The 24,251-nt window shown below is 39.8% G+C and overlaps 1 protein-coding gene across 2 annotated transcripts in view; it reads left to right on the top strand.

The window, feature by feature from the left end:
- The window catches only part of LOC114250432 (PAS domain-containing protein cky-1), a 176,339-nt gene that overhangs the window by 141,807 nt on the left and 10,281 nt on the right, over positions 1 to 24,251 (top strand). Inside the window, exons 8-9 of one of the 2 annotated variants that reach the window (XM_028184300.2) lie at positions 11,883 to 11,986; positions 17,280 to 17,433. In XM_028184300.2, the coding sequence (XP_028040101.2) occupies positions 11,883 to 11,986; positions 17,280 to 17,433 (258 nt within the window). Of the gene's footprint in view, positions 1 to 11,879; positions 11,987 to 17,279; positions 17,434 to 24,251 lie in introns of both variants that reach the window. The other variant, XM_028184299.2, reaches the window with a different exon arrangement.

Raw genomic sequence — 24,251 nt, forward strand, 5'->3', positions numbered from 1 at the left:
TACCGAATCGGAGATGGATTTCGAATCCGCGTCAAGCCCTCAGCCTGGAACTTCGGATGGGTTCCAAACCGTAACGCGCGGAAAAAAGCGTACTCGCGCCGTGGAGTCCCGGAGCTCCACGACGAAGCAGACAAAATCCGCGACCGCCTCCCGCCCGCAGGTAGTCGTGACACCGGAGTCGGACTCCGCTCGCCGTGTAACCCCACCGCCGCGTCCCAAACCCGCGCCCGCTCCTAAAGTAGCTGCCCCGCCCCCGCTGATTCTCCAGGAAAAAACTGCGTGGAACCGCGTTTCCCAGGCCCTTCAGGCAAATAAAATTAATTATACCCATGCGCGTAACGTCGCGCATGGGATTCAGATAAAGGTCGCAACGCCGGGCGACCATAGGGCCCTCTCTTCATACCTCCGAAAGGAGAACATAGGTTTTCACACCTATGCTCTTCAGGAGGACCGCGAGCTCCGCGTAGTAATACGCGGAGTCCTAAAAGAGCTAGATATCGAGTACATTAAGGAGGATCTGACCGCTCAGTCCCTCCCGCTAGTTAGTGTGCACCGGATGCACAGTGGGCGGGGCAAACAGCCCTACAACATGATTCTAGTAGCGCTAGAACCCACCCCGGAGGCCAAAAAGAAGATCGCATGTCTCACGACAATTTGCGGCCTATCCGGGATCTCAATTGAAGCCCCCCATAGACGTGGCACTCCCGGGCAGTGCTACAGGTGCCAGCTTTACGGCCACTCGGCTCGTAATTGCCACGCGCGCCCCCGCTGCGTAAAGTGCCTCGGCGATCACGCCACATTAGATTGCTCGCGAGTTAGGGAAACCGCGACCGAACCTCCAAGCTGTGTCCTATGCCTTAAGCAAGGGCACCCCGCGAACTACCGTGGATGTCCTAGGGCTCCGCGTAAACGTCCGACCCACCCAGCCCCCCGAACCGTCGGCCCAAAGACTTCGGCGCCTTCAGTGCCGAAACCCGCCTTCGTGCCGGCTGCAGTTCCCACGGTCTCGGCGTGGAAAAAGCCGCTGCCGTATACGAAGGCGGGAACGCAAACCGCACCCCCGCCCCCGCTCGCGACACGCCCCGCGCCCCAGCCCCTGCTCGCACCTCGACCCGCGCCCGCGTTCCTTCCCCCGCAACCCTCTGCCGCCAACGACTTCGCGCTCGTGCGCGACTTCGTCACTGCGGTCAACTTCGACCGTCTGCGATCGTTCGCAGACGCTATCCGTAGGTCGGTAAACCCCGAACAGCGACTCGCGGCCGCGTTCGACCACATGGACGTATACGAGTCCGTGTCCCGCACTTTGTAAATCTTTACCGGTAACCAATGGCGCAAAAAGGTAGAGAAAAACCGTATTCCCTTACGTTAGCATTCTTTAATGCTAACGGACTCGCGCGGCAACGCGATCAAATTTTCGAATTCCTCCGCGATAATCTTATAGATATTCTATTAGTGCAGGAAACCTGTCTGAAGCCCTCGCGTCGCGACCCGAAAGTCGCGAATTACGTCATGGTTAGGAATGACAGACTCACCGCCTCCAAAGGCGGGACTGCCATTCACTATAGGCGGGCCCTGCACGTTGTCCCTCTCAATACTCCCTCGCTCTCACATATCGAGGCGTCAGTGTGCCGTATCTCGCTGACGGGACACCAGCCGATCGTCATCGCATCCGTTTATCTCCCCCCGGACAAGCCCCTCCTGAGCAGTGACATCGAGTCACTGTTCGGAATGGGAGACTCCGTCATCCTGGCAGGCGATTTAAATTGCCACCACACTAGGTGGAACTGCCATCGTACAAACGTGAACGGTAGGCGTCTCGACGCGTTTATAGACGACCTCACCTTTGAAATAGTCGGTCCCCCAACTCCAACATGTTATCCGTATAACATCGCGCTCCGTCCGAGCACTATAGACCTGGCATTGCTTAGGAACGTAACTCTGCGCTTGCGTTCCATCGAAGCAATGTCAGAGCTCGACTCAGACCACCGACCTGTCGTTATGCAGCTCGGTCGCCCTCACAACCCAGTCACTGTTACGAGGACCATGGTGGATTGGAATAAGCTGGGTACGTGCCTAGCCGACGCCGCTCCGCCAATCCTCCCTTACGGCCCGGATTCGAATCCATCCCCCGAGGACACCGTCGAATCCATAAACATCATTACCGATCACATCTCTTCCGCGATCATTAGATCTTCAAAAGAAGTCGATGTGGAGGACAGCTTCCACCGCATCAGACTGTCCCCCGATCTTAGGAACCTCTTAAGAGTTAGGAACGCGGCAATCCGGGCCTACGATCGTCTTCCCACGCATTCAAACCGGATTCGGATGCGTCGTCTACAACGCGAAGTCCACTCCCGCTTAAGCGACGCGCGTAACGATAATTGGCATAGTTATTTAGAACAACTCGCGCCCTCCCACCAAGCATACTGGCGACTAGCTAGGACTCTCAAATCCGAAACTACCGCTACTATGCCTCCCCTCGTACGCCCTTCAGGCCAACCACCGGCATTCGATGACGATGACAAGGCGGAGCTGCTGGCCGATGCACTGCAAGAGCAGTGCACCACCAGCACTCAACACGCGGACCCCGAACACACCGAGTTAGTCGACAGGGAGGTCGAGCGCAGAGCTTCCCTGCCGCCCTCGGACGCGTTACCCCCCATTACCACTGACGAAGTTAGAGACGCGATCCACAACCTCCAACCTAGGAAGGCACCCGGCTCCGACGGCATCCACAACCGCGCGCTAAAACTCTTGCCAGTCCAACTGATAGCAATGTTGGCTACAATTTTAAATGCCGCTATGACGCACTGCATCTTTCCCGCGGTGTGGAAAGAAGCGGACGTTATCGGTATACATAAGCCGGGCAAACCGACAAACGAAACCTCTAGTTACCGTCCGATTAGTCTCCTCTCGACGATAGGAAAAATTTACGAACGGCTCCTTAGGAAACGCCTCTGGGATTTTGTTACCGCGAACAAAACTCTCATAGACGAACAGTTCGGATTCCGCTCTAAACACTCGTGCGTACAACAAGTTCACCGCCTCACGGAGCACATTCTGATAGGACTAAATAGGCGTAAACAAATCCCGACCGGCGCCCTCTTCTTCGACATCGCGAAGGCGTTCGACAAAGTCTGGCACAACGGTTTAATTTATAAACTGTACAACATGGGAGTGCCAGACAGACTCGTGCTCATCATACGAGACTTCTTGTCGAACCGTTCGTTTCGATATCGAGTAGAGGGAACTCGTTCTCGTCCCCGTCAACTGACCGCCGGAGTCCCGCAAGGCTCCGCGCTCTCCCCGTTATTATTTAGTTTGTATATCAATGATATACCCCGGTCTCCGGAGACCCATCTAGCGCTCTTCGCCGATGACACGGCTTTCTACTACTCGTGTAGGAAGATGTCGCTGCTTCATCGGCGACTCCAGATCGCAGTAGCCACCATGGGACAGTGGTTCCGGAAGTGGCGAATAGACATTAACCCCACGAAAAGCGCAGCGGTGCTCTTCAAAAGGGGTCGCCCTCCGAACATCACTTCGAGCATCCCACTCCGTAGTAGGCGCGCAAACACCTCCGCCGTTAGTCCCATCACTCTCTTTGGCCAGCCCATACCGTGGGTCTCGAAGGTCAAATATCTAGGCGTCACCCTCGACAGAGGGATGACATTCCGTCCCCATATAAAAACGGTACGCGACCGCGCCGCGTTTATTCTAGGACGACTCTATCCAATGCTTTGTAGTCGAAGCAAACTGTCCCTCCGTAATAAGGTAACTCTCTACAAAACTTGTATACGCCCCGTCATGACGTATGCAAGCGTAGTGTTCGCTCACGCAGCCCGCACCCACTTGAAATCCCTTCAGGTTATTCAATCGCGATTCTGCAGGATAGCCGTCGGAGCGCCTTGGTTCCTTAGGAATGTGGATCTCCACGACGACCTGGAGCTCGACTCTTTTAGTAAGTATCTACAGTCGGCATCGCTGCGCCATTTTGAGAAGGCGGCACGACATGAGAACCCTCTCATCGTAGCCGCTGGAAATTACATACCCGACCCAGTAGACCGAATGGTAAACCGTCGACGTCGCCCAAAGCACGTCATTACGGATCCTCCTGATCCATTAACGGTGCTTTTAGGCACCACAAGCACCGGTCACCGTCCTCGTCGAACCCGTCGCTTGCGACGAAGGGCTCGACGAGCGAACTAACCCATACACACAGCCCACTGAGTTTCTCGCCGGATCTTCTCAGTGGGTCGCGTTTCCGATCCGGTGGTAGATTCTGCGAAGCACTGCTCTTGCTAGGGTCAGTGTTAGCAACTCTCCGGTTGAGCCCCGCGAGCTCACCTACTAACGTTAGGGTGAAGCTGAAATAGCCTCTCAAGGCTATCAGCATAGGTAGGAAAAAAAAAAAAAAAACGAAAAACAATCAACAAAATTTGCATAACAAAACATAACATTAGTGCAACATGTGTCCTTACGTCTGATACGATCTGAACACACCTACACCGAAGCTCAAACAAACACTTAATTCACAAGAACGTTTCCTCATGCAAACCTAATGTTCTCCAGTTCAAGGCCTGCTCTGAACAATGCTAAATTGATGCGTAACTGTCGCCGTTGTGCCGTCGATCAAGCTACTGTATGACAACATCTCTATTGAAAACGTTTCATATTCATAGACGTCACTGTAGCAGCCCTCAATGGCACGAGATAAAGAGGTATTGAAATAATACGCAATGGTAAACAGCCCGGTCAGATGAGTTTGTCACTTGTGCCACAAATAAACTGGTGGTTTTATGCAGCCGCCGCCTGCTTTAGATTTATGGAGGGCATATAGCCAATATTCGAGCGGGAATAATTTAATGTTTATTATTAAGCTCGATACTCCTTGAATTCAATAGTTGATAGTCATGGATGGTTTGGAAACAACAATGTTTATTTAGATATTTCAATAGCTCAACTTTAAGTGATTTTTGGTTCCGATGTTTATCACAAATCAAATGTTTTCGGACTCTTCCTGTAATCACCAGTTATAGTAATCGGCAAACTTCTTGAGCAAATGACCTTGACTGCGCAGAACCGAATTTTAGATCACTTTGGTGGTGAGGGTGAGGCGCGACGGCAGGGGAAATCGTATCGAGCGCGTTATTGGTAGATCAGTCGAACCTTGCGTCCCGCACCGCGCCCTCGTTCCGCTTGCTCCCAAAAGTACGCTTGCGTACAGTGGAAAGTCTATCGTTATTAATCGTTAAGTTATTTGTTATAATTGCTTGTAGACTTTGTTGCCATTGCTATTTGTTGAGTGTTTGTTGATTTTTTATAAAACATACACTATGCCGTGACAAACTGGTGTAGTACTTAAAAGAAAGGGTAGAAAATTTGTGTACGACGTATATTGCTTCATTATAAAACAGGGGAAGAATGATATGGAAAAATTAAAACAGACTTCGGAAGCAACAAAAACATCAGTGAGTACTGTTAGGTGCATTATAAACGAAGCTAAAGGCTCTGGCTTGCTCGCCGTGTTTCGGACTCCGGGTAAGAAAAGATCAGGGAAGAAGAAAGTTACCGGAACGGATAGTTTCGTTCAATCTGTAATAAAAAGATGTAATCATAATAACTACATAACAAGCAGCGAAACTCCGTACCGTAGAAAGGCTTCGAAAAATTTAAAGTAGCTTACGACGAATTATGAAAGAGCTAGGCTTCAGATGGAAAAAAAGAACAGAAAATAATCGGAAGCTGGTAAATGAAAAAAGTAACATTCGATTACTACGAATCGAAGATCTTCAAAAAATAATTAATTATAGACAAAAAAGAAGACCGAATCGACCGAGTTGTAAACTACGCCGATGAGCCCTATGTCGACTCATCACGATGATAGCGACTCGGGTGATGAAAACAGTGATGATGATGATGGTCAAGATTATGATAACGAAAAAAAAATTACAAATACCAGCTTCGCTTCAACTGAACCAAGACCTGGCAACAGCTCTAGTTTTGACTTAATAGAAGGAATATCTATTTTACCCCAAGATTAAATTATTACAATTATTAACCTATATGTTTTGTTGATGTTCTAATAAATATATAAATAAATACATATGTTGATTTTAATAATTTAATAGCATTATGACGCAGAGTAAATAATGTTTTTGCACGTGAGTGTACCATGCGCAAACTTACCCCCACTACGTCAACAAATGCTCAAGAAGTTTGCCGGTTATTATACGGTTGGTTAATATTTTTAGAACTCAACCCGCCTCTTAGACTACAAGGTACAATTGCTTCGGGCAAAAAGGGACACTATATCATGAATACATGTAATAAATTAACATAGTAAATAAATTCACAATTAATTGTGTCTTGTTAACAAGACCTAGAATAATTCAATACATACATTCTCTCATGAATGTCATAACCAAGTTAACCTCTCGGGGTTCACGAATATCTTGCCACAAGCTTCCGTTGGTTACATTCCGTTGTTTTGCCTGCAAGTCACACATTCTATTGTCTGTATCGATTATTTCTAACGCAACGTTAATGTTTTCCGCAGTATCGAAATGTAAACATGTCACCTGATCGGAAGCGCTTGGCTTTGCATACAATGATACTCACGAGCTCCCATAAATAAACAGTGTAGTCTTTGATGCTTGATTAGATCTCATTATTTTCGTAATACTGCAAGATTGTACTACCCGTGCATGAATTGTATTTTACTGTAAACAAGCCCAATGAGTTTTTCGCCGGATCTTCTTAGTGGGTCGCGTTTCCGATCCGGTGGTAGATTCTGCAAAGTACTGCTCTTGCTAGAGCCAGTGTTAGCAACACTCAAGGTTTGAGCCCCGTGAGCTCACCTACACGTCAAGGCGAAACTGAAATAGCCTCTCAAGGCTATAAGCATAAGAAAACTGTAAGCGATTTAAGGCATTTGCCATTTGCCAAAAGACAAAGGCAAAAAACGCAAGGCTTAAATCTATTGTCAAAAAAGGTAACCAACTTTTGCTATTATCACAGAAAAGTAGAATTAAAAAAAAAAGGGATTTTAATTATAAAGACATTCACGAAACTCCAGCAGTTACGGATTTACTGGTGGTAGGACCTCTTGTGAGTCCGCACGGGTAGGTACCACCACCCCGCCTATTTCTGCCGTGAAGCAGTAATGCGTTTCGGTTTGAAGGGCGGGGTAGCCGTTGTAACTATACTGAGACCTTAGAACTTATATCTCAAGGTGGGTGGCGCATTTACGTCGTAGATGTCTATGGGCTCCAGTAACCACTTAACACCAGGTAGGCTGTGAGCTCGTCCACTCATCTAAGCAATAAAAAAAAATAAAAAAATAATAATACAGCACCCGTGACATTTAATTAACGAGTAATCAATTAAGATTTAACCGAACACCACGGTTTACGATCCTGTATTATACGGAATATACCTTAAACAGATCACGCAAGTATTCGCCGCGTAAATAATGTTCTGTTACATGTGGCGATCGTAAACATTATTGTCCTGTCTTTATTTAATACAATACGAGGTTTTCAATGAGCCATTTCTAATAAATATCCATTATGATATACGCATGCGTGATCGTATAAACCAAGGAATGAATTGTAATGTGTTTGCATTGCCTTCGAAAACTATGCTGCCGATTCAAAATCAATGTTTATACAAATACATAAATTAACATTGACCAAAGCGTGTAGTAATCAAATTCAATTAATTTTTTTTTATAATAAATGCCGTCTTCTTGTATTAGTTGGATTTTGGTATGGAGATTTTTCTTCTCACAACATTAGAATACCAGCTCTATTTAATGAATTTAGAATATCCCACTATGTTTTAACCTTTATATAATTTATTTCTGAATTTCTTAGCAATCTATCGAAATGAATTCCTACGTCTACGAGCAATTTTTCTAATCGAGTCGATGACAATTAGGCACTTCAACCATCCGTGGGTTTAACGTATAAGTCGCCCGTATAAATACCTACTCGTATATCGATTGTCTCGTTTCTGCCGGGACTAGATTCATACGATTAAAACAATTAATTTTGTTAAAATAACCACATAGCTAACACGACGTCTTCATGAACAATTTACTTGATGGGGAAATAGCAGCGGGTATTAAAAACCTATATGTTTTCTAATTACTGATGCCAATTAATTGAGAGGACAAATAACTACGGAAACCCTATTCATTTATGCAGCAAAAAAATATAGGTTCTGGTTTAAAGGATTGGGTAATCTTCATGCAATGTTCACATAAGACTGGTTCGAATTCTCAAAATGGGTGATGGCATACACGTTATGATCTCTATAAACTCGTCTATGAAATCCTCGTGGCCTAAAGGATAAGACGTCCGGTGCATTCGTGTTCAGCGATGTACCGGTGTTCGAATCTCAGGCGGGTACCAATTTTTCTAATGAAATATGTACTCAACAATTGACTTCCACGGTGAAGGAATAACATCGTGTAATAAAAATCAAACCCGCAGAACTATAATTTGCGTAATTACTGGTGGTAGGACCTCTTGTGAGTCCGCGCGGGTGGGTACCACCACCCTGCCTATTTCTGCCGTGAAGCAGTAATGCGTTTCGGTTTGAAGGATGGGGCAGCCGTTGTAACTATACTTGAGACCTTAGAATTTACACCCCCGATTACTCTCTTTAGACAACCCATACCCCGGGCCAGGAAGGTCAAGTACCTGTGCGTTACCCTGGATGCATCGATGAGATTCCGCCCGCATATAAAATCAGTCCGTGACCGTGCCGCGTTTATTCTCGGTAGACTCTACCCCATGATCTGTAAGCGGAGTAAAATGTCCCTTCGGAACAAGGTGACACTTTACAAAACTTGCATAAGGCCCGTCATGACTTACGCGAGTGCGGTGTTCGCTCACGCGGCCCGCACACACATAGACACCCTCCAATCTCTACAATCCCGCTTTTGCAGGCTAGCCGTCGGAGCTCCGTGGTTCGTGAGGAACGTTGACCTACACGACGACCTGGGCCTCGAATCGATCCAGAAATACATGAAGTCAGCGTCGGAACGGTACTTCGATAAGGCTATGCGTCATGATAATCGCCTTATCGTTGCCGCCGCTGACTACTCCCCGAATCCTGATCACGCAGGAGCCAGTCACCGTCGACGCCCTAGACACGTCCTTACGGATCCATCAGATCCAATAACCTTTGCATTAGACGCCTTCAGCTCTAACACTAGGAGCAGGCTTAGGGACCTCGGTAACCGTACTCGTCGAACTCGACAAAGAGTTCGCCGTGGAACCTAACCCATGAATCAGCTCGCTGAGTTTCTCGCCGGATCTTCTCAGTGGGTCGCGATGCCGATCCGGTAGTAGATTCATTCGTGAAGCAGCTACTCTTGAGCTGTTAGGTCTCCTTCGGAGGCGCTCGGGTAGCTGTTAGCAAATCCCACCCCTCTTGGCTGAGCCTTTGCTCACCCACCTGTCCTGGTGAAACTGGAAAGGCCTCAGGGCCACCAGTAATCCTTCAATCATAAAAAAAAACCTTAGAATTTATATCTCAAGGTGGGTGGCGCATTTACGTCGTAATGTATGTGGGCTCCAGTAACCACTTAGCACCAGGTGGGCTGTGAGCTCGTCCACCCAGCAAAGCAATAAAAAATTAACCAAAAAAAACGCCAAATTAAATAAATTGGTTTTACTCGTAATTGTGTCTACGACTCGAGAAAATCGAAGAAAAAATTATAGTATTGATTGAAACAGTTCATGAATATTCTTATTTTATTAGTGCTCCAACATGCACGCAAATCATGTCAAGTAAATACAACATCCAAACCTTGACACGCAGTTGACCATAACTTTACATATGTTTTTCTAGAAGCTATTATTTTTATAGCGTATTCAAACACGTATTGCCCAATTCTCGAACTTTGTCGCTTGTAATTGTTTCTTCAACAATTTTAATTCACCTTCAAATCGAGAGAGCATTTCAAGTCGTTTGCCAATTAAATTTTATTTAAGTGTTTGCATTTCTTTTAGCTTTAGATGATAGCCATTCCATGCGGGCACTAAATGGCTGGTATCCTCAAAAGTACTCGTAATATAGGTCATTGCTGTTCAAAACTTAGCTTATTGGTTTCTAATAAATAAGATTCTAAATAGAATAATAAGTTGACTTGAAATTATTTTTTTAGGTTTTTTTTTTCTATACCCTTATGAAGTTGAGGTCAAGTTCACGCCTCACCTGGTGCGATTTTATTAGGTATTTTTTATAGCTTAGAATCAGTTAAATGCCAAAATCCATAGGTATCACAACCAGAATGCCGTCATCGACCTCATGAGATGAGGTCAAAGTTTCCACTGGATTGTGAGTTGTATGTGTAACCCTTCATACTGAAACGCATGATTGCTCCGCGGCTCTAGACGAGATCTTGTGACCTACTTATATGAGTAACAACACTCCATAGGAATGCTGGCAAAGCCCATAGTGTCGGTTCACGTAATTCCAAACTTCACCTTACGATTTCAAATTAATAATAATTAAAATTAAAGTAGAATAACGAATAAGATTATAGTTAAAAAAAAACATTAATACATTACGAAATCATAAGTAAAATAATAAAATTAAAATCAATAGTCTAAAATCAATACGGATTTTTGTACCAGACATGACACAAACAAACTTATATCAAGAAGGGTCATCTCGTCTATCAATCATTCGGGAGACCTTGTAAGTTGCAATGGCAAATGATTTCGTGTGTTTGTATTATGACTTCTGTGCTTGTGAATTAATGAGATTGTGGAGTTTCTGTTGTTTAATCACATGTAGGTATCGGCTTAAGAAATGTATTAGAAAAAATCGATTCCGTCATATTAAGAGGATGCTTACATTGTGATTTAATTGCATAATTTACTTTTAAAGAGCCACAATAAATAAATAAAACAATAAGAGTTTTTATGCTGAAAGTTTTAATAAAAAAAATAAAAAGACATGCTTAAAAATTATTTTATGTTTATCGGTATTAGATTGATCGATTAACAGTGAAGTCATAGAAATTTGAGGGATTTTTTTGTAACGCGATCTTCGTGGATAGTTATCGATGTTGAGTTTCTTATGAACCAATAAAAATGTACTTTTAGTAGTTAAACAAACAAACAAAAAAACCTATGGTCTCCATAATAAATACTTCTTTCTTCCGACTTCCGAATAATTAACTACTTTCACCGTGTAATTACGCATCTAATATTTTCATTTTATTTTATTCAATTCCTAAATTCTGACAATACGAATACAGTTTTCGTAGACTTATGAGATAGTTTGCTTGACTTCGGTTATAATTTTCACGTTAAGAGTATCATAGGTGTTCGATCAGCACCAACCACCCTCTTTATTAAAACTAAGGTACGTTTTTTATTTCAATTGCCTCGTATACTATTTTACCTTTTTTTAATGCTTACATGGGTGGACTAAGTCATGGCCCGCCTGATGTTAAGTGGCTGTCAGAGCCGATAATACATGAACAACATAATTGTCGCCACCCAACTTGAGAGATAACGTCTGTGTCAGTTTTATAGTATAACGGCAGCCCCACCCTTCAAACTGAAACGCACTACTGCTTTACGGCAGAAATAGACGGGATGGTGGTACCTACCACCCACAAGGGCTTACAACTAGTCGTACCAGCATTAAAAAATATGTGGAATTAATTTGTCTGGCTTTTTAGCGAGTGTATAAATCTTGTCAAATTATATAAATAGTAAACGCGTCAGATAATAAATTGAACCATATAAATAGTATAAAGTTAGTTAATAGTAAAAAGGAATTACAAGGATACGATGTATTAATAGATCAAAATGCTTACTTAATTAAAATTCTGTTTTTTTTTTGTCCAGTAGCGAGTGGCATTTAGGTTGGGAGCGAAGTTCATTGCACGGAGTCAGCTGGTACCACCTTCTCCATCCTGACTGCTGTAAGGAGGCACAAAGCAAGCATCGATTAAGTAAGTACACAAATAAGTATATCGTATCACTTTTAGATATTTTCTAAAGTATTAAGTAATATCAATAACACCGATATATGTATATCTGTGCTGCAAGAAAATTGTCGTCCATTTTACAATCTAGTATTTTCCTCTTTCTTAGAATATCCAGACTTTTTGGCGGGAACGCGAGGAGTGAAGTTCTGTGATTTGTTTTATTTTGTCTATTTAGTGTTTCTTCAGGTGTAAATGTGTAATAACGGTGGTTTATTAACTGTTTGATATCTGTGAAAGTGCACAAATGTGGAAAAGTGAAACAAAGCCTAACATAGCTTCCCGGGATCCTCCAAAAAGTCCACTGAAAAAATCTCAGAAAATGACCACTATTTTACTGAGATTATATTTCATCGCATATCATCTCATTTCATTTCATCACAGTTGATTAATGTCTCAAATTAAGCATATTCATTTCATTTCAAAAATTATCACTTTTTATAATAATAAGAATATAAATTATAATAAGACATGACTTAAAGGTCTTAGTTACCAGGTCATAAAATCCCTTTAAAATTAGAATATCCAACTTCAGAATGAATTGATAGTAACTCAAATGGCTCGAGCTCTTCCGCGCATTGATACAGATTAGTTACAGCGACAAAGGGTATCTGCTATTTCCACATGTTTCGCAAAATGAAATCTACAAGGAAATCAGTGATGTTTCGATAACCTAAGACAATACACATTAGCGTGCGTTATCTGTTACGCTACATTTTAGGGAAAGTTGTGTTTATGACGTGACTGTCGTGTGTGAACAAAACTACGTGAGAGATTAAATCGTATTAAATACTGTTATGTTGCTGATTTTGTAATCTTTACTCTGTGTAATTTTATTTTTTTGACCAACCTTAAAGGCGCCAATTTTTGTGGTATTCTTTGGAAGTCTTACTTGCATTAGAATAATGGATCTCCTTACTTCAATCTGACACGCATGTTTGCTGCGTGAAAATAATCACAGCAACGCCGACTAGTGCTTGCAATGTCATATCATAAAATAATTGTTTATATAATCTATAGCAGGTCCACTGCTTAAGGTTTTTGCATATTTCAAGAATCAACTTATAAGCTTCATCAACGTCATAAATATCTGTGTCATACATGTGTGCGTATGTGTGTGTGTGCGTGTGTTGCAGTGTCTGATAAAGAAATGACAAAATAAAAGCCAACAATATTAAAATTCATCTCACCACTTTGTATTTGCAAAAATTTGTTTCGTGAAAACATTTCTTACGTGAAATCAAGATGTACTTGATGTTTTCTTCATAAAGTATAAATGTTTATTACATTTACTATTACTTTTAACTGTAAATGTAATTTATTGAGCTATAAATAGCGCAGTTTTAAACGTCAAACATTTAACATTATTGAGTAATTTTAATTGTGATAGTAACTAATGAATGAGAAATAATCATCGACAATGATCCCAAAGAATTGTAAAAAAAACTTCGAAAAATGTTTATAGCGAAATTAGTAAAAGCGATTTTTATTCATAAAGGCAGTTTAATCGTAAGCACAAACCCCATAAATATGATGTTTTCTAAGCACTAAACACTATTAATGGCTGCTGTTTCCGCGTTTTCACTGAAAACATCGTACATAATATTTCCAACACCTTTCTCGACTAATTCCCGAGACATAAATTAATCGGCAGTAAAAGTTGTGTTTCATTCATTCGAGATTTACACCTACATATAACCGTCAGATTTAGAATTAGTTCTATTTACATCTGCACTGTTAAATCATGCTTGAAAGCGTAGGCTGATTAGCTCTGTACACTAATGTTAGTTAAAATGCTTTTCTGAGCATACACGAAGCTCACGATAGCTCACAGATTCACAAGTCCACAAGAGTTACCGAAACTGAAGCCAAGAGATGTCACAGCGTAAATGCCTCGACCCATATTTAGATTTAAGGTCGTCTCAATTATATTTGGTAAAGACTGTCCTTCAGCTTAAAGTGCATGACGATTTCACGACTAAACTATTCAAGTTCATTCCCTTTCATTCCGTATTGGAAGTCATTACTATCCATTTCCCTTTTTATACAGCAAACATAGCTTCAAAATTCATAAAAATATTTGGTTGTTATGGGGTATGTTCCCTTTGCCTATACAACGAACGAATCCATCAATCTAAATCTGATTAATTTTCGCGCGTTAAAAAATGAAACGTATCTAGTAAATTATAACCTTATTTCAAAAATAAAACCATTCACCAACATTCCGGAATAATAAATTAATTAAATCAAACATGAAAAATGTACGGTCGGTATCAATGAATGTATAGACACAAAGATTTGCGCCATCGAACGATTTCAATTGAAATCAGATAAGTCGAGGTATTAGCATTCGTTTCCATTCTTTGCGACAGTACACAATGAATTTATTAACGTTTTCGATCAGATATAGGAATTCTATTAATTACTATCGTTGCGGTACGAGTACTTCGAATGGGTGTCTTATTTACATATCGCGTTGGCACAGTTTTATTACATACGTTTATAATGGTCATTGAGGCTTGATTAAATATTTAATGTCGTGCCCGTGATAATTTTAAGAGCTTGCGTTTATTTTATGAGAGCAAATCAAATTAATCAAATGTTAGTACTGACACTTTTTTTTAATGATCTGGTAACTAAAACCTTTAGGTCATGTAATTTTTTTAATTTATATTCTTATTTTTATCTGGTACTGACACTTTGATATTTATAAAATAGATTATAAACATATGTATTCAATGACTACATAAGACTCTAGGGCGGTAAAAACACATTCATCAACAAATATTTATAGTATTTTCTTTGGTTTTTGCGAGTAATAGACACAATTAAAAGTACTTTTACGATTTAATTTGCTTTTTTTACTTTCTTATTTTCATCATTCGTTACCGCGAAAACTACAAGGCATTTGAAATGTCGAATATAATAATATAATAGCAATAAAAATGCAAAATTAATGAAGAAAAATTTGTAATAAATTAAAAAAGTTGGATCGAAAAAAAACTACGAATTCGGGTTATTGAACATTAATTTATATATTTAAATACTATAAAGAGAAGGAACTCATCAGGATCGTACCATAGGCAAAGCGATAACTAGAAAATGTACACAACGCAATGAAGTTGTAGCCATCTTTAAGGTTCGATATCGAATTGTTGGAACCGGAAAACCGAGGTTACCATAGACATCTACAACGTAAATGCCGCCACCCACCTTGAGACATGAGTTATAAGGTCTCACTTTTAACAGTACAACGGCTGCCCCGCCCTTCAAACCGCAAGACACTACTGCTTCAGGGCAGAAAATAGGTAGGGAGGTGGCACCTACCCATGCGGACTCAAAAGACTTCCTACCAACAGTATTTAACAGTACAACGGCTGCCCCGCCCTTCAAACCGCAACACACTACTGCTTCACGGCAGAAAATAGGTAGGATGGTGGTACCTACCCGTGCGGACTCACAAGACGTCCTACCACCAGTAAAACCAGAAATAACGGATACCTTACTCAATCCGGAGACAAAACTTGCTTTATGGCATGCATGTACATCAATGGCATGGTACCGATCAGTGGGGTCCTCAAATCTCTACCGCGAGTAATTCAGTGTTGTTTGAACGTAGTTACCTACATATATTACGCGGTACAGCTTGTTGTGAGAACCGCACAAATTATGTGAATTTGTACGTATTATACCTACGCAGATCTTACATTCGTAGCGAGCAGTAATATAATAGTAAAAATGAAATAATAAGTTTTTCTCAAACAACTTCTCAGCATCCTCTCTGTGCAAAATAAAGAACAAAACCCTGAGAGCTCCAAAATTACTACGTGTACTTGCCTAGTACTGTCTCTCATGCCAGCGGTTCGACTACATTCTAGATGATTCTAGAATAAACTAGATACTAGATTATACTACAATATTTTATGTTTTTCTGGTTGTCGTATTTTTATAATATACCCTGAAAAATTCCCATCAGTGCTCATAGTAATGTCCATTTATTCAGGTGCATAGCCAACGACATTGTCAAAGATAGCGCTTAAGGCAGTTTTCTACCTAGACCAAGTTTAAAAAAATCATAAAACCGTTACGATACGTCTATTTGTAAAAACAAACTACTACAGGCACCTTCAATGAACGAAACTTCAAAAGTCAAGGTGCTTGTCGAAATTGGGCATCCAAACAAAAAAAGAACGGATAAGTTTGACACCTCATTGACACACAGAAAAGGAATTCTGGGTCTAAGATACGAGCAAATAAAAACTAAAATGCTCTGAAATCTATACTTGCATTAATCTGTCGTAGAGAACCAAATTTGATATGTCCAATTTTAACAATTCACACTCAATCGAATCTCGATTGTTATATAATACATGGAACAATTGATATTTTTTATTCTCGCTTCACGATAATGTCAGACCACAAAAAAATTCGAACAAGTATCAATTTATTGGAGTGATGATTTTTACAATAAAAAAATGAATGTACACACATTAATAAAACACAGTGCACGTGGACTGTTTTTGTGTACTTGTTTTAGCAATAACTTGTGTGATCGAAATTACCATAGAACTAAACATATTATACGAATATTATGTATCTGAAATAAAAATAGTAGGACATTTTTCTGGGCCTATTAAACATCCATCTTAAGCAGAGATCTACGATATACTGAAAGACGCGATGAAAATTTACTTTTCTGTTTTTGCTAGTGTTATAAACTCCTTTACCACCAATGTCGTAATTTGTTTTTTTGATGGATTTTCCGTGTACATTTACATGTACAGATGTTCTGGCCAATTTTAAAATGATGCCCTAAGTATCAAGTTAGACTAGGGCTTGAATTTTCTAGAAGATAATATAATTCACGAGTTCGCTTGAGTTCGCTTTGGTTTAGTAAAATTTTAATTTATTAAGTTTACTAAACACATACGTACAAGTATTATTATATGAAATTAATAATATTATAGAAATCTTTTCCGTACATACATACCTAAAAATAACGCTTCTAAATGTAAAAAGTTAATCTATGAAATTTTAAATTATTTTTTAGTTTTTATCGTTTATCACTTCAAACTATTTTAGCAATTTTCAATAATACTTGAAGCGTATTTCTTATTTCAAAGCCCTTGTTTAAAAACAATTTAGGTTGGCGGTGTGATTTGACGTGTTTTTAAGGTCCGGTTAAATGATTTTAACACCAGATGGCCTGTAAGTTTCTCTGATCACTTACTGCAATTAAAAAACGCTTTTCTTTTAACAGTTACACAATCGGAACAAGAAAGGTCCTGCATTGCATTGCTCAGGCTGCAGAGGAGGTCTGGCCAATTCCTGTGGGTCCACACCGTGTTGCAGCTCAAAGACAATCTGGAAAACTCGCAGCGGCCGCTGATAGTCTGCACCAATCAGGTTTTGAGGTTAATATTTCCAGAAATTTCATCCTTACTAACATGCGGATTACTTAGAAATATGTTTATTTGGGAGGTTTAACGACAAAGGGAAGATATTCCATCCATTCCGGGTGGGTGATATTGCTCGGTAGATTGTCAGTCCGAATTTTCTTGTTTGGGACTTGTAAATATATCTATCTTAATAATCTTGAAAATTTTAGCTTGAAAGCGAGATTCAGACTTCAGTCTGCTGTATGATAGCTACCGCCACATTTACAAGACACGCTATCTTCGGCAATTCGTAATGTAAATGCATGTCATGTCAAAATCATTTTATTTTAAAACTTAATAGACTTGAGAAGTAGTTATTTTTCGACTAGCTTTGAATCTTCTCAGCGCGTACCCCGAGTCTTAATGATTTAAAGTAATTGTAATTACTTCTAAATAAATGTATATGTAATTTTTCTCCAACGCGTTTAGGGGATCCCTATCCGGTTCTGGTCGAAAAGCACTTAGTTATCCCTTTATATTGCGACAACAGGCAAAAAACCCCAAAGACCCAAATCACTTCAACATTCTACCAAAGAGACCCTTTAATCTCCACAAAAGATCCTTAAGCCGCAAAACTCTTCGAACTAATTGGCTCTAAAGGCTATAGTATTAAACGGACCGATAATTCTTCGGCTCACGGCACGCTTTCGACTTTGAAAAATTACGGCTATAACTTAACACGGTCACTTACAGACTTCCCTATTGAGATATCAATAGTAGATGACGTTGTACGACGCGCGGCTCTCGCGGAAATGTGCCCCATACCATAGGCTCAGCGAGAAGTCGACGAGAAGCATAGGGTTTTAATTTTCTTATTCACACTTTTACTAAAGAGTTACTAATCATTCTCCTAACTTGATTTAAAAGGAACAATTCGAAAAAAAAGGTATTAAGGTATTCGAGCTAAAGTAATGGTTTTTTTAACTGCCTTCGTAAGCATAGTGAGACATCACAGTCGCATAAGTTAGCAATGTCATAAATACCAAACCAAGTCACCGTTAAGAACTCTCTTTGGACCTCATTTCTTCGTACTGAGGAAAAACTAGAGTGACATTTATTCCAAAGACGGATAGTACGCGGGAAAAGTGTCTCTGGAAGCTCATTTATGGATTAAGTCTGCACCGGTGGCGAGTAGCGTGATGATTAAAATGCGATGACGGTATCAACCCAAACACTTTCACTGGCGGTAGGGCCTCTTGTGAGTCCGCGCGGGTAGGTACCACCACCCCGCCTATTTCTGCCGTGAAGCAGTAATGCGTTTCGGTTTAAAGGGCGGGGCAGCCGTTGTAACTATACTTGAGACCTTAGAACTTATATCTCAAGGTGGGTGGCGCATTTACGTCGTAGATGTCTATGGACTCCAGTAACCACTTCACACCAGGTGGGCTGTGAGCTCGTCCACTCATCTAAGCAATAAAAAAAAAACAATATCCTCAGAAAACTCTACGCGAGCTACTTAGCATGCAACTCGAACGTGGTTCTATAGTTTAGTTTGTTAGAGAATAAATATTGTAAGGGGGTGATTTATTGAGCCAGAACCGCTCCGGAGTCGATCGGGCCGATGCACAGTGGGTCGATACTGTGATTTTAGTGACTTAGGGACCAACTTTGTTTTTTTATATATATTTTTATGTAGATAGATAGAGCTCGTTAATCTCAATAATAATTGTTTTGGGCAAAAATTACAAAAACTTTATAGTTTGGTCAGAAAAATGTGTTTTGTGATTTTTTTGTATGGAGCGGGTCACATTAAATTAAATTCCTGCTAAGTACCGCGAGGTCCCGCTTTGAAACTTTATTTTCCTTATACCTTGTCTAGTCTACTATCATTTGATGCTATGAACATGTGCATAAAGTTGCAACTCTGCCAAATAAATGGATCGAAAAAAATTAATAAATACATAGAATAAAAACCTTTATATTTTTTTTCGTAAGTGCTTTTAAGTTAAATTTGATATGGATTAGTAAGTAAAAGCACGTAATGATACCCATAATTACATAATACCTAACAACAATACATTTAGTAGGTCCCTATTAATTAGGGACCTACTAAATGCAATCTCTCTAATTATTAAGATAGTTAACATTATTTAATGAGGATAATTAGTTAAGTAGCCATTACTGGGTAGTAGAAAATATAGTAAACATTTTTTTGTCTCTGGAAGTATAAAGTGACCATGTTTATTATATACTAACTAGTGTTCGTTTATTCGTACTACTACTAACATCTCGTGATTGTCGTTGTGATCTTGCTGTTTCCGTTATAATTGATAATTTTGTTAACAATTTAGGATTATTTATGATTTTAAGAGAGCAACTACAATCGCTGTCTGATAATAAAAAACTCTTTCAATTCATACAAAATCAAATAAACGTGACCGAAGAGAAAAATGTTGAGCTCTAAAAATTCAGTACGCAATTTTGTTCAAATATAAGTGCAATATGGAAACGAAGTAGTCGCATGTTAGCACAGTTTATAAGAAAAAAATGTGATTGGTTAGAATGTGCAATAAACTGGCCTGAAGGAATGATACCTGAAGCTATCAACACTGCACATGAAAGGCTCGAGATTTCTAATACTGAAGATGTTGAAAATGTACCACCCTCAAATGTACTACAGAAGCCTCGACATCTATTTTTGCACCTCGAAAATCTTTTGAAGAATTGGGATCCAGGCAAAAACGAAGACGCATTGAAAAAATTTACCAATCGCTTTCGTTATCCCCGGATGAAATGAAAACTACTACAATTACTAGTTTGAGAAACACTAGAAATGAAGATGTAGGAGAAATAATGAACCACTTGTCAAATCACCCCGAAGATCTAGAAAAAGTTAATGAGTATTTAATTACAAGTAAAGTGAAAAGTAGTACATATTCTCCCGATAAGGCAATATTAGTTTCACTTAAATTAAGTGGCAGTATATAAACCTAAGAGAAGCAGCAAGTGAAAATGGGTCTGATTTATACCCTTCTTAATATAAAATTAAGCAAGAAAAGACCAAATGTTATCCAGGGAAAGACGAAGTAATTATTACTAAAGAAGGAGCTGCTATTAAAATGCAAGCATTACTAAACTTGGCGCTATATAGGCTTTTAGATGTGATTACTTCGGATTTGGACTCTGCAAGAGAGCTACTGCTTATAAGCAAATAGGCTTTGATAGAGCCCCAGGTCAAAGTAATTATAAACAAAAAACTGAAACAGAGTTTGATGATTCATCTATTTTCATGGTCAGTCTAGTTCCTATAAGGCTTCAGAAATTTGATGGAACAATTGTTTGGGAAAACGACCTCATCAACTTTTTATTGCCGTCCAATAATGTTTAAATTTACAAAAGAAACGCAGTCAACAGTGACAATTATAAAAGCTACCATAACAGAAGAAATAGAAAGACTTCAGCCATCAAAAATCAAACAAGTTGAAGTTAAGCATCAATTGCACATGATGATGATGGACAGCAAAATAACCTCATATTTTTCAGAAACATTTTCTGCTGTCTGTGATATTTGCAAAGCAAAACCGTCAGAGTTTTTTGGAGTGACTTGCTTATCAAAGAGAAAATAATGAAGAAATATTCCAGTATGGAATGCCATCTTTACATGCCTGGATAAGACGCATGGAGTGCTTACTTCATATCGGTAAATATAATTTTATTACTTCACAATTTTTTCATCATATGTAGTTTCCTGTGAGATTATTTTTTATATGACACTTTTTTGTTTGCGTCTTATCGTTTGGACTTCAAGAAATGGGGTTGCAAGGGGGGATGACAAAGAAAAAATATCAATCAGAAAGAGCGCTATACAGCAAGCGTTTAAAAAGGAATGCGGTTTACTTATAGATGTTGTCAAGCAAGGAGTAGGAACAACCAATGATGGCAATACTGCCAGAAGATTTTTCAGGGATGCAGAAGAAACAGCCCGCATAACAGGAATACGTAAAGATTTAATAGAGAGGCTTCACGTGATTCTTCACTCTGTTGCATCTGGAGAGCGCGTTTCCAAATTTTCGGAATTTTTTAGATATACTGCAGAATTGTATGTTAATGTATATCCCTGGTATTATATATGCCTTCCAGTATCCATAAATTGTTAGCACATGGCAGTGATATATAATAATGAAGAACTTTGGTGCCATTCGTATAGGTAAACTCTCGGAAGAGGCAGCGGAAGCTCGCAATAAAGATTTTCGGAAATATACAGAGAGATGTTATTCAAGAATGAGAAGTAGAACGTCGACTAATGAGGATATTTTACACAATCTTCTTTCGTCTTCTGACCCAAAGATCGAAAGGTGAAACAAAATATATAATATTTAGAGAGATTGCATAATTAGAGACCTACTAAATGTATTGTTGTTAGGTATTATGTAATTATGGGTATCATTACGCGCTTTTACTTACTAATCCATATCAAATTTAACTTAAAAGCACTTACGAAAAAAAATATAAAGGTTTTTATTCTATGTATTTATTAATTTTTTTCGATCCATTTATTTGGCAGAGTTGCAACTTTATGCACATGTTCATAGCATCAAATGATAGTAGACTAGACAAGGTATAAGGAAAATAAAGTTTCAAAGCGGGACCTCGCGGTACTTAGCAGGAATTTAATTTAATGTGACCCGCTCCATACAAAAAAATCACAAAACACATTTTTCTGACCAAACTATAAAGTTTTTGTAATTTTTGCCCAAAACAATTATTATTGAGATTAACGAGCTCTATCTATCTACATAAAAAAATATATAAAAAAACAAAGTTGGTCCCTAAGTCACTAAAATCACAGTATCGACCCACTGTGCGATGTTACTATCGACCTGGTTGAAATATGCCCGCAGAGAGCTATTGTTGTGATGTGAGAAACTATGTTTAACAAGCGCCGCAGTTGATCGATGGCGCCCTTGGTAACACCCCGGCGTATTTCATTGCAAAATGGTACGGTTAAATTATTATGTCAATTTTTTCAGAGCTTACACGAGTCGAGCTTGAAATAATTGTTTAGTTTGATCTATTAAAAAAGAACATTAAAAATTCTCTGATTAAACGACCCTGATGAATAATAACAACAAATTTTAACAATTACTACTTCAAGTTAGTTTTTTTTCAATGGGGTAAATGATACGCTTGAATATAATTATTACTAAACGACAATTTTACTACATCAGTCTTGAAATTAATTTTTGTTAATTAATTATAAAATTCTATTGTTTTAATTTAATTCCTACTTTATCAAAAAAGGTGTAGCTGCTTACACATCTGTAAATTTTATTTTAAGCAATGTGGTATTAATGAATAAGTAGATATCTACTTGTTAAGTAAGTTAGATCGCATTGTTCACCTGACACCATATTACGTCTTTCAAAACTTTCTATTGTACGTATTTCTAAATTTATTACTCTATTCAGTAATCCAGATTAGGTTGAGTCAGTGTAGATAAGAATCAGTGCCAACAAAATCATTACCACAGAGGGCAGGCGACACACAAAATTAAATAAATTATTATAAACGGGAGTACACACAGTTGCAAAAATTTAATATCGAAATCTCAAATTACGTTAAAAACGGTGTAAAGTATACGCAGTGATTTAATCGGTTTACGTAAGTCGTAGACATAATTAAAACCACTTTAAAAGGTTAATCTTCCGTTTTTATTGTCATTAAATCATTTCCTATTTCGGTTTCGGGTACTTTACAGTATTCGTGGTCACAGACGACTGCGACTGACGTTGATTAAGCCGTAAAAGTAATTTTAAATAAAGCATACATCTTAACAAACAATTTTATTTCTGCCGTGAAACAGTAATGTTTCAGTTTTTAGGGTGCAGTTTGTAGGGTGAGGCAGCCGTTGTATCTATACTTAGAACTCATCTCAAGGTGGGTAGCGCATTTACGTTGTAGATGTCTATGGGTTCCAGTATCACTTAACACCAGGGGAGCTGTGGTGAGCTCGTCCACCCATCTAAGTGATAAAAAAAAATAACTTCAACTGCTGCCCAATGTAATAATGTTACACGTTTTCTTGTAACGTCTAACCAAATTATATACATAAATTTAAAAGGCTTATTTGTTTATTTTTACATACTAATCTATTCGTTTACACATGGCTTATCCGATTACTACAACTATAATTGATCTTCTGAAAAGATTTTTAGAGTATGTACTAATTTTAAAGTTTTTTTTTTATAAGTACCACACATTTGACATAGGTTTGAGATACAATGAGTTTCAGCCAAACGGTGTATTTCATCAAACATTTAACACCCATGATCTGTAAGCGGAGTAAAATGTCCCTTCGGAACAAGGTGACACTTTACAAAACTTGCATAAGGCCCGTCATGACTTACGCGAGTGTGGTGTTCGCTCACGCGGCCCGCACACACATAGACACCCTCCAATCCCTACAATCCCGCTTTTGCAGGTTAGCTGTCGGGGCTCCGTGGTTCGTGAGGAACGTTGACCTACACGACGACCTGGGCCTCGAATCAATTCGGAAATACATGAAGTCAGCGTCGGAACGATACTTCGATAAGGCTATGCGTCATGATAATCGCCTTATCGTTGCCGCCGCTGACTACTCCCCGAATCCTGATCATGCAGGAGCCAGTCACCGTCGACGCCCTAGACACGTCCTTACGGATCCATCAGATCCAATAACCTTTGCATTAGATGCCTTCAGCTCTAATACTAGGGGCAGGCTTAGGGACCCCGGTAACCGTACTCGTCGAACTCGACAAAGAGGTCGACGTGCAACCTAACCCATGCATCAGCCCGCTGAGTTTCTCGCCGGATCT

This window comes from Bombyx mandarina, chromosome 07, assembly GCF_030267445.1.
Source record: "Bombyx mandarina strain Sakado chromosome 07, ASM3026744v2".
Taxonomy (NCBI): domain Eukaryota; kingdom Metazoa; phylum Arthropoda; class Insecta; order Lepidoptera; family Bombycidae; genus Bombyx; species Bombyx mandarina.